At 44.9% G+C, this 11,665-nt stretch overlaps 1 protein-coding gene across 3 annotated transcripts in view; it reads right to left on the bottom strand.

The window, feature by feature from the left end:
- Window positions 1–9,028: 9,028 nt before the first annotated feature.
- Window positions 9,029–11,665, bottom strand: part of SPDYC (speedy/RINGO cell cycle regulator family member C) — a 136,990-nt gene continuing 134,353 nt past the window's right edge. For all 3 annotated transcript variants that reach the window (XM_078662101.1, XM_078662103.1, XM_078662102.1), the window contains exon 7: window positions 9,029–9,531. In XM_078662101.1, coding sequence (XP_078518227.1) covers window positions 9,470–9,531 — 62 coding nt within the window. In that variant the 3' untranslated portion in view covers window positions 9,029–9,469. The remainder of the gene's footprint in view (window positions 9,532–11,665) is intronic.

Genomic DNA, 11,665 nt, shown 5'->3' with positions numbered 1-11,665 from the left:
ATGATACAAGCTATGGGAATCTATGAAAGTTCCAATACTGGAGTAAGTTTAACAACATAGTCTCTGGGGTCCTATTGTTCCTTGTTCCTTCTGTGCCTATTTTCATAGTCTTCCATCTTCAGCATCATCTGAGAGTTTAGGGTCCTGGAAAGGGCCTGCTGAGTTTAAATCAGCGACCTCCTGTTCAAGGGTATCGGTTTGGGCCTCTATACTGGTCTTCCTGTGGGAGATTTCAGTACAAGTTTTGCTTATTTTCCTGACCACGCCTTGGATTTTTTTTAGAGGCCTGCCATGTCCATCGATTATCCGTCCGCACTTTAGCTTGCATCTGCTTAATCGTCACAAGAATGAGAGACGGTGGAGGTTCCTGTGCTGCTGGGCATCCGGCGGTCACAACCTCCAGGTTCTGAGCAGGCTTTTCTAACAGTTGGACCGCAGAATAATCCCACCTAAGCCTAGGGGACCCTTTCTTTGAGGACTCCTTCCAGACCATGCCAGCTTTAACATTACTTAACGGTTGCTTCTTGACTAGGCTGTGAGACTTTTCTGCCCCTTGATCCGCCTGATCTTTTTCCATCCTGCAGAAATGACGGATCCTTTCTGTGAGATACTGCTAGATAAGGATTGTGAAGATGTTGATGACCCTAGATCAGGCATTGAATAATCAGAGTCCTCAGGTAGGGGGAAAAAAAATTGTCATAGCACCCAGTCCGATCGGGTGAGGCCGCCAGTCAAGGGACCCCTAGACAGTCAGAATCAAAGAAGGTAGGATCAGCTTCCATCAATTGTAAGGGAGGGGCAAGCCAAACCCACCCCCAAATCACCAGGATTGTTCTCCAAACATTCCTCCCACAAAAGATTCTGCTCATTCTGCCGTGTCTCTCCCACTCCTTCCACGAGGGTGCCTGCGCAACTCTCCTTTTCAATTGTTTTGGAGCTTCCGGTATCATCTCCCTCTGTAGTGATCTCATGCACCATATCCTGCACTTGAGTAATAACAGGTGCAGACACAGACGCTGCTGTCATAAAAGAGTCCTGTTTTTTCGCTGATCTGGAATACTTCAAAGGAAAAAGGTCCGAGATAACGAGCTGACATTCCGTTACCACCAACATATTTCTCCCTCGGGTAGCCCTTCTACTTGTATTGCCAGGCTTGTTGGTATCGCTGGTCTCATCCCCTTTATTTTTATTCCTCACATCGGTTTCATTCTCCTTAGGACCCCCCTGGTGCATGCTGGTCTTTGAAGTCCTGACCAGGCCAGTAGTGGCTGTTGCCACATTGGTTGCTTTATCCTTGGAGGCTTTGAGATTCCTGCTCGCCATCACTGTAGAAAACTTGCTCCCCCAAGCACAGACGACCGAGCCCGCCCGCCTCAGCACAGCTCCCAAGGTCATGCGCTGGGCTGTCACAGAAGTGGCCGCACAGCGTCTCCCCATGACTCTCCTCTTTGATGGAGAGCCGCTGTGCCGGATCGAAGATGTCCAAACAGCACCGAAAAGCAGCAGGCCCACCAGCATTCCTTGCCCACTCTCAAGGCCAATCTCCTGCCGAATGTGTGACCCGGAGATTACTGCAATAAAACTGGCAGTAAGAGGAGGGATTTGAGCCCACTGACAGTGAGTCATTTAGCTAGACGCCATCTTTGCTCTAGTAGTAAGCACAAGAAAAGAAAATATATAATAAGATGTTTTGTTATGGGTTGGTGGTGGGTGCCCGGGGAGAGGGGTTTGTGATGTTAGATGGCATCATACAGGCTAGGCCTGGTTGCTAAGTGGAGTGGTGAAGGGGGGAGAGGGGGGTCCGGAGGAAAAAAAAAAAAAAGACAATACAACCCAGTATGAAAGAAGTGTGTATGGAAGTAGGAATGGAGATGGGGCGGTGGCTCACGAAGCTGCTTCTTAGGATATTGGGAAAAAAATTAGCCAATGAATAACCAGCCAATGAGCTGTATCATGTTTAACATATGTGGCCTAAATGATCCAAAGAAAAGTTAGGACTGCGCTTGGGTTTAAAACTCATGAGGGCGGACATGGTCTGCCTCCAGGAGACACATTCAAGCTTCAAAGAGAGATATGCTCAACTCTGTGGGCTAAAGAATGGTAGCCGGTACCTCAGAAGGTGCACGTAGTGCTGGTGTGGCTGTTTTGGCCTGAGGAAGTTTGCTTAAGTTCTCTCAAATAGGTTATGATCCTAGGGTGAGATGGGTAGCAGTGGTCTGTCACTCACCCCGTGGAGGCAAGTTCACGTTGTGTTCAGTTTATGGCAGTGTGCTTGACGATTCCTCCACTTTAATTCAGGTATCTAAGGAGTTAACATAGCATCCCCTACCTGTGGTTTAATGTGGGGATTTTAATCTTAACCTCCCAGGGAGCTTTGATGTAGGTGGTCAGTTATGGTACACCGGAAGGAAGCCTAAGGTGTTTCAGACCTTCCAAGGGGTATGTAAGGATCATGGCTTGGTCGATGTGGGGCATAATAAGAACCTCAAGGCGGATGGTCATACATATTTTTCAGCTCCACATGGCACACATGCCCGCCTAGATTATTTTTGTGTGTCTAACAAGCTGATCACAACAGGTCTAATTGAACGATACCCCCGGTTCCTCTCAGACCGTAATACTTTAGTCTTAGGGCTACAGGGAATATAGGGTAGCAGGTCACTTTAAGGACTTTTGAACATGCACTTCTAACCAACAAGGAGTACTGGGAGTATATCAGTAGTTGGATCCCAACTTTCTTAAAGGACAACAATGCCAGTGCCTCTGTAAGCATGGTGTGGGATACCTTTAAGGCCTGCCTAAGGTGGGGAGAACCCCAACATTCTCACTGAATACAGGAAAGCAGGACAGGCTGATGATCCAAGCGATAAGATAATTTAACAGTAGCTAAGGAGAATCTAGTGAAGACTATACAGCACACGGGGGATACAAGTGAAGCACAACCTAAGGTAGTTCTCTCAAGGTCAGACCTGGATGCAATTTTTGCAGACAGGGCAGCAGCTAAGTATATGGCCTGGAGGAAAGATCTTAGGAGTTCAGTGAACAGGTAGGGCACTACCTAGCAGTAAGAGCATGGCAGAGGGGTACTGATAGTGAGATCAGAGAAATACGCGATCCTACTTTTGGGGTGGTCACAGATATTAATGACAGCAGAGGGCCATTTCAAGGTTTCATCAAAACTTGTACAAAGAGGGAAATCGGGTTTCTCCTGAACAAATTAATGAGTTTCTGGAAGCAGTACAGTTTAACAAATTATCCATAGAGCTAACGTGGGATAAGATACTGCTAGCTGTCACTTATCTCCCCCCCCCCCCCCCAGGCAAAGCAGCCGGTGTGGACGCAACTACTTCAGAATTCTTTGCCCGCCCCCAGCTGAAAGCTCAGATAGAGCCACTTTTCAATCATATTTAATGGATTTATTCCCCCCACCCCCCCGATTCCTGGTCGGCAGCAAAAATAGTTGTCTTCCTGAAGAAGGATAAACCATCGGCTGAGCTTTGCTCTTATAGGCAAATTACGTTAATAAATGGAGATTCAAAGATCTATTCTAAGGTTCTGACAGAACGTTTAGCCCAGGTCATTAAAAAATTGGTGTTCAGCAACAGTTTCATCTCAGGCAGGGACACCACTGACCATATTCAACGAGTGATATCACTTGTTGATGCAGCAGAAGAGTCAGGTGACCCTATGGCCCCAATTCTGTTTGATGCCGAAAAAGGATTAGATAGGGTCTACTGGCAGTTCCTTTGGCAGGCAATGTATGCAAGGGGCTTTGGCCCAAGTTTTGTGTGAGGAATCAAAGCCTTGTATCACAACCCTACGAATAAGGTATGGATTTCAGGTAGCCTGACAGGATCAGTGACGATCACTCGGGAGACTCTACAGGGGTGCCCTTGCTCTCCACTCGTTTGCGTTGTATACTGATCCTTTTTTTTTTTTAAAGAAAAATAGCGCAAAGCATTGTTATTCCACCAATAAGTATGCATGGCCATGAGACTAAGATCCTGGCTTATGCAAACGATGTGGCAGTCTTAACCTCTAACCCGGAAGTTGCTATTAAGGAAATAGAATCAGAAGCCACTGTGTTTGGGGGTATGTCTGGTTTCTCGCTAAACAAGGATAAGACAGTTTATAATCAATGAAAAGATTGCACTGACGGATAATAGAGGGGTGGATAAAGCATTATATTGGAGTGTCTAGATTTCCTCGAAAGTTGAATCATTCGTCAAAATTAATCTAGATCCTTTGGCAGATGAAACTAAGAGAGGTTTGGCTAGATTAAATATTTACACTTCACCATGATAGGCCGTTGCAATTTGATAATGATTAATTGTCCTAAAATCTTGTACTTTTTCAGAGCAATTTCATTAGAATTCCCCAGGGAATGTTTTAAAATCTTCGATGCCGTATTCACTAGATTTTAATGGGCCTGCTCTAAGCCAAGGAGTGCACTGAAGTATCTCTCACTTCCAAGAGAAGGGAGGAGGCGGGGGGGCTCTCCCCCAAACCTCAGATTGTACTACAGGGCTTTAATTTTGCACTATAGCGAGATATTACTGAGGGAATCACCACAAGCAGTAGCACCCAACACTACACCTTCTCTATACGAACTATTGCTTGGGGAAGAGGCATGGGGGTAGTTTGCCAAGGCAAGTCGAATACAGCTACTATAAAAAAAAGGCCTAGATAGCAATACAGAAAAACACTGGGTTCGAGGAGACAATTTTTATACCCAGATTTTAAATAACCCAAACCTACCTGGAATTTTCAATGATTGCTATATGCAGGTATGGTTTGGGGTAGATCTAGATAAATTGGGTGCTTTTTTCTCCCCGGCGGGACTGGTCTCGTTTGAAGAGTTAAAAATCAAATTTGGCATAAACAAAGAGTTTAACCACATTGGTGCTAAGGCAATTCCCGCTGGGTGCTGACCAGTCTGGATTCCCATTGTTCATGACAAGGTCAGCTCGTCATTAGCACGGCTCCAGTGTACTGCATGACGAGCTGACCTTGTCATAAGCATGGAAGGGGTTAAGTACCTGCAAGTAAGAGATTACCTTCAGCAGTAAGTGGTGGCCCGAGCGGCTTTGATAAGAATGTTCTGGTGGATCAGCTAATAGCAGAGGTCACACTTCGCATCGGGTCAATTTATCAGATGCTGAATTGTGGAAATGAAAGCTGATCGACAAACCGTGCATGAAAGGGCAGGATAAGCTGCCAATTACTGATCATGAATTTGCGAAAACCCTCAACTTATCCCAAACCATGTTAATGTCTGCCAATTTGCAAGTGCGTTTTTGAAAACATAATGCTTTATTAGAGCATTGGAATGTTGGGAGCTCCATTGAAGACAATGGAGTGCTCCCTGCTTCTACGGGCCGGTAAAGGCCCACAGTGCAACATTACAATGTTTTACAAAGGCCTCTTGGCGTTCGAGTTGATTTAAACCCCCTAGAGCTTCGAGAAGCCTTTGTCTTATTTGTTAGAGCATTCTGCCTCTAGTGGCAGAATGTTCTATTAGCCTTATAGCCCTTCGCAGCAGGGCTATACCAGTCCTGTCCCTTGTTAAAGTCCCTCGCATTCGGCTCTGGCCTTTAACGCGGCAGCGGGCCTTTAATGGCCGGTATAACCCGCAACGGCAGGCTATAAGGCTATATTCTACACCTTCAAGAATTGCAATGTGGAGCTCAGGGTAAGGTACTAAGTGCCCACGTTGCTCCACGTTTAGTGCAGACATCATTCATATGTTTGCAACATGTCCATCTTTCAATTCTTTTTTAAAATTAAATACAAATATGAAATACTTCATAAACTGGATATCAATGTTGTATTGAGTCCAAAGGTAATCTTACTAGGAGTAATAGATGAAGTCAACCCCGGAGATGGATTATTTTAAGGTGGTCGCTATGACAATTTTTAGATCAGTATTAGCTACAGCATGGTTAGATCCACAACCCCCTCAGCTTCAACATTGGCTTGCCCTCTTATTAGCTATTTCCAGTTAGGAGAAGCCAATTTACATCAGAAAGGGAGCTAAAACAAAGAAAAAAGGAAAGCTAATATGGGCGCCTCTATCCAGATTAGAAAATTGAGGGGGTTTGAATTTATAGGAGGGATTGCTTTAGCTCTCCTTTCTTTATCTGCACCTTGAACTTTAAATTACGGACTGATGTTAATCTTTGCATTCTTTAAGGTATAGTGTATATGAGCGGTTTTCCCTGTCATGACGTCTAGGGTAAAGGAAGGCGCAAAGTCTGAATATTGTTATTTAATGTTAGCTTTACTATTCTATTTATATTTTGCAAATTGCACTTTGAACAATAATGGTCGGCTGTTTACATTGGTGCCTCAACACCGCAGGTTCTAACTCAGTCAATTATTACTGTCAGCACCGTTATCATTTATTTTGCACATTGCACTTTAAATATTGGTTTGCTGTCTAATTGTGCTTTATTACTGCTGGTTTTATTCCATCTTCTTTCCAGGGGGAGGGGGGGGGGGGGGTTGGGTGGGTTGGATTTTTTAAAAAAAATTCTATTTAGCGTTTTTGGATGCACAGCTCTAAACAAACCTTTTGAGAGCTAGCTCTGCACAATTAGACTTTTTCCACTATTTTAAATGAATGTCATCCTTTGACCAGATGAGCAGGGTGCAATAAGTGCAGTGCAAGCAGAAGACAAAAGCAAATATTTTTATCTCCTGGATGTGAAAAGGACTGCATTGGTATGGGGTTTCAACTTGGTTGGCAAGGGCAATGAAATGTTAAGCTTTCCCATGGTTCCTCTACCCAGAAGACAGGCACAGCTGTGACCTTTAAGCAGTGGGAGAAGTGGGCGGGAACGGAAGGGCACGGCGTGCCCCTACTTCTAAAAAGTATTCCAGTCCGTTCCCTACTTCTTACTTTCAAAAAAGCATCCCGGGACGGCAAGAATAGTCCTACTTAATAAAAACGATAACTTTTTCCTTTCAGCTTTCAGGGGCTGCTTGCACTTCTCTGTTGAACTCCAGAGGCTGCAGCAGCCCCTCCCTGAGCTCTCACAGGCTGAGGGCAGGCCCATTGTCATTCTGATTGAGGCAGATTATCCCTTTTCGAATGACAATGCGCCCGCCCTCTGCCTTTAGCATGTCATGTGCCAGTGAGATTGGAGTTAGTGATTACAGAGGAGCTTTCCCCCAACAGAGTACTGTGGGGAATTTGCCACCTTGTGTAATTTGTCAATGTTGTACACAGAGTGAACGGGGCAGGAGTAGTGAAAGGGGCGGGGGGCAGGAGCAGTGAACGGGGCAGGAGCAGTGAACGGGGCGGGGGGCAGGAGCAGTGAACGGGGCAGGAGCAGTGAGGGGAATTGACGAAGCAGGAGTGTTGATCGAGCAGGAGTACCGACTGGACAGGAGCAGTGAAAGGGCAGGAGCAGGCGTTTCCCAGGGCGACTGGAAGGGTAGGGGGCCAGTTGTTTGGGGGGACCGTTTATGTACAAGTGCAGGAGTTTTAATAACACTGCAAAGTTCTTTGTATATTCAGCAGGTTTCGGTCAACAATACAAGTGCCAAGATAACTTTGGTGATCAAGGTACCTGCTGGAGAGAGATGGGAGCATGTTTTGTTTAGTGGCTGTTTTACTCATCTAAGGTAGCGCAGAAGGGAATATGCCTGCTGCAAAGAACATGTACCATGCATATCAAAGAGCAATATTTTATGCGCATAGTTCAGTGGGTACTGCTTTGTGTTCACTTTCCGAATGAAAGGACACTTGAATACATATGGCCTGGCAGTTCGGGCTGGACTGTTCACATTGGGCGCAGGATCAAGCCTGATATACACATGGCTGGGTCCAAACTGGAACGGCATGGTGAGCAAACAATGGATTTAGGCCTAGATCTCTGTACTGGGGTGAATGTATGATATTGTTCTGCATTCTGTCCACCAGTTGTTCTTTTTGCTATTTTATGGTTGAGCAGCTAAGCTGGCTGACATGAATATGAAGGAGCCTTTGTGGGTTTCCATGAGTCTAGATTCTCCTGAAGAGTCCCTTTCTCTTCTGAGCCCTGCTTAACACATGTGTACATGAGGAGCCCTGTATTCAGGACCTCAATGTTTGAGACAAAAAATATCATGGATTTCTGAACAATGAGAGTAAAAGCATTAGGAATATGCTACTTACCAGTATGCATCTGTTCTTGGCATGTAGGGCTGCTGATATTCACATCTTATGCATAGATCGGCGGCGATCTATGCATAAGATGTGAATTCAGCAGCCCACATGCCTCGAACACACCTTAACCGCAGCAGCAATTCCGCCGCGGTGCGGGCGTTCTGATGAGTGGGCAGGGCCGCGTCGGCCAACGGACGTGCGCAGCACTACAAAGGTAGTGCTCGCGACGGCCGTTGGCCGACGGCAGCAACGAAAGGGTTAAGGTAACATGTTGTTCCTGCTTAGATTTCACACGCTTTACATAAACCTGTATTCCCTATAAGTGTTTGCTTTTTCCTGGATTAAACCTCAAATAAACTGGTTTATCCATTGTTTTAATTAAATAACGTTATAAGCTGTAACTGGTCAGTGAAATGCTAAACGTACTAAAAATTGGTATGTTTCGCTATTTCTAGCCAGACCCGACTCCGCCCACTGATTCAATCTTCCGTTATTCCTGCCCCCCGATTCTCCGCCCACAGTTCCCCTACTTTTTATTCCCCACTTCGACCACTGCCTTTAAGCCACAAGAGTAGGCAGTCCGTAAAGATTCCTGCAACAGCCAATGTCTTATTTTTGAGGGAGGGAAGACGTCAGTTACTGAAAACTAAATAGTCGAAAGCAAATTAATTCTCGTTGGAAGGATCAGAGCTCCGATTTCCCCCTGCACCATCAAATCTTAATGCTGGTTTCTGGTGCACTAAACCAGCAACAAAATGGTTCTCCAGTAGCTACAATTAAGTTGCACACAGTGCTATTCTATCATTACATTCTAAAACTGTGGGATAACATTTCCACCAAGCATACACGACTGGGATAAAATAATTTGAAACAAGGCTTGATGAAAAATTTGGTGATAAGAATTTACCTAAACATGAATTGCTAGGACTAAAAAGAAAGGGGCAAGTGGTACATGAGCTGCAGTTCGCCTGGCCAGTTTGGTCTAGAAATTACCTTTCAGTTTGCATACTTAACTACACAATTATGTTCCTGGATGTTTTATTCACAATCTTGCCATCCAATACAATATCAAATATACATCTATATACAGGAAGCAAAAATATGACATCAGTAAACAATTTTAAATATTTAAACAATAACTTAAATAGCTTTATACAATTTCCATGTCGCCCTTCCATCCAAGAGCTTCAAAACTATGTAAAGTGCTTTCAATCCTGGTTCTCGTGAGCAGTGAACGTGTGCAAGGTCTGTGCCACCTTGCGCTGCAGCATGAAGCATGGCACCTCCGCCAGAATCTCAGGTTTTTGCAGGTCCTTCCTACAGGGGCCACTGTACGGCTGTGCCTCCAGGTTCTAGTCCAACCAATGGTTCTTGAAGTACTACAAAAAAGAAAATATATTTATAAAATAAAAGCAAAACTCATCATTCAAGTGTTCACCTTTGGACAGGAGACACCAGGGGCTGCATTATACATGCAGTGAATCTTCCTTCATGGCGCTGGGCACATCTTTAAAAAGGTGTGACCTGCCCCAGGACAGCCGCAAACTCATACTGCCCCCAGGGCAGCGCATTCATGTGAAGAAACTGAGCGGCTGCTTTGAAGCCCCTACGTGTTTTCACAGTGGAAGCAGCAACTTGTCTGAACTTTGAAGGAGATTAGAGATCCCCTTGCAGGCGGGTGCAGTTAGCGACTGCAACCGCCTGAAAAGGGTTGTCTGGTAGTGGGGTGGTGGGGGGGTTGAGGGTCTGTGGGACCCCATTTCCCACCCCTCCATAAGGCTGCTCTCAAGGGTTGCACTGACAGTGCGCCATCTTTTGGGTGGCGCACTGTCAGTGTGCCTCCAGAGAGCATCTTTGCCTCAGTGGCAGCATCTGTAATACGGCGTGGGAGCACAGGCAAAGGGATTCACTCATTTGCATGGCTATCAGTATTACAGACTGGGTCTCACAAGCATCTGTGCCCCCCTTCTTTATTACCAAAATGCCCCAGGGGCGCACAAAGCAGGCGAAAACACCCATTGAGCCCCAGAGGTGCTATGTGTAATATAGCCCGAGGTGCTTTGCAAGCATATTACATCTTCAGCATTGCCTCCAGCCAGCACCACCACATGCCACCCCCTCCATAGTTTACTCACACGCTAAGGGTAAATGAGTTTATTAATAAAAAGAAAACCATCAAAATAAATCAATGCTTTCTGTCAAAATGTATAGTTTTAGTCAGATGCAAAAAAGAATGCTCATCGGGCATACTTCTCTGAAAAACGTGAAGACAAAGTGAACACAACTCCGAAGTGGCGGTTTAGAAATTAAAACAGTCTAGAAGCGTGCCATGTAAGGGTTGGAGTTCAGGGACTGGAGGATAGCAAGATTCTCCAATCCGTGGGTTAAGATGGATGCGTTGCCTCAGTAAGCACACTTCATGATCAGAATAGCAGAATTAGGTGCAGCAATGGATTTGTGCCTAAGCAGCGGACTGAAGTGAACATGCTAATTAATAATGATGCATTTGTTACTATGGATAGGGATGGAAAACAATGACCATTCACTAGAAAGGAGGACAAAATAAGGACATTTCAACTAAATCCAGCTTTAATCCTCATTACCTCTCCGATACGTCATCTTGAAAACGTGCCTACCAACATAACTTGAGTGCATGGATGACTACGTTCTTAACAGCATCAATGACTTGGCCTCAGCCTCCACACACTGATTTCACAGAACTAAACTGTTGGCCCAGTAGGTTAAACGAGACCTTAGGACCTTGCGCCGAAATGGCGGAAAAGCTATATATTAGTTGGCAAAATTACCTATAAATTATCACAAAAAATAAAAAGTATCACTTAGAGATCTGCTCAGCCAAAAAAGCTTATTTTGAGGTATGAATAGCTGAGTGAGGCTATACATCCAAATAAATATTTTAAATGATAAAAACCTTTATGAATCCCGACAAAGTCACTAGAGGCCTAAGCCAAACAGCGCAAACTGATGGCATCATATTTTCGTTAGAAAATTTCAAGTATTCAAGCAATCTGCTTGTTGACTCACTGTCAGATGACATCCCGTTAGATAGCAAATTCTAGTAAGACCTTTCCCCGGACGCCACTTCCTTGGAGGAATCATTGGCGGCCATTAAGAGCCTTAAATCAAGGTCTCCCTCTGGCCTATGCTCTCCCAACATACTTTACCAAAGCAGTACAAGTCATCAATCGCCTTTCCAACAACATTTTGAATACCTCAGTCATCAGGAACTGTACCAAGTGCAATGGAAAAGAGCCAAAATTCTACCTTTGTTCAAAAAGCCAATGGCTGATCGCAAAGTTTCAGAAAATTATAGGCCTATTTCCCTTCTCCCTGCTTTTTCGAAAGTTTAAGAAAAACTTGTGAATTCAAAACTCACAATATTTGGATATGAATGATCTGCACCAGAGTCAGTCTGGACTACACTGCATTGAACACTGAGGCGGCCCTGTTGAGTTTGCTGGATCAGATCAAGGGCACCATACACAAAGGACG

This window comes from Lissotriton helveticus, chromosome 9 (genome assembly GCF_964261635.1).
Source record: "Lissotriton helveticus chromosome 9, aLisHel1.1, whole genome shotgun sequence".
Classification (NCBI taxonomy): Eukaryota; Metazoa; Chordata; class Amphibia; order Caudata; family Salamandridae; genus Lissotriton; species Lissotriton helveticus.
Note: the sequence above shows the minus strand (reverse complement) of the source record. Positions and strands in the feature narration are given on the sequence as shown.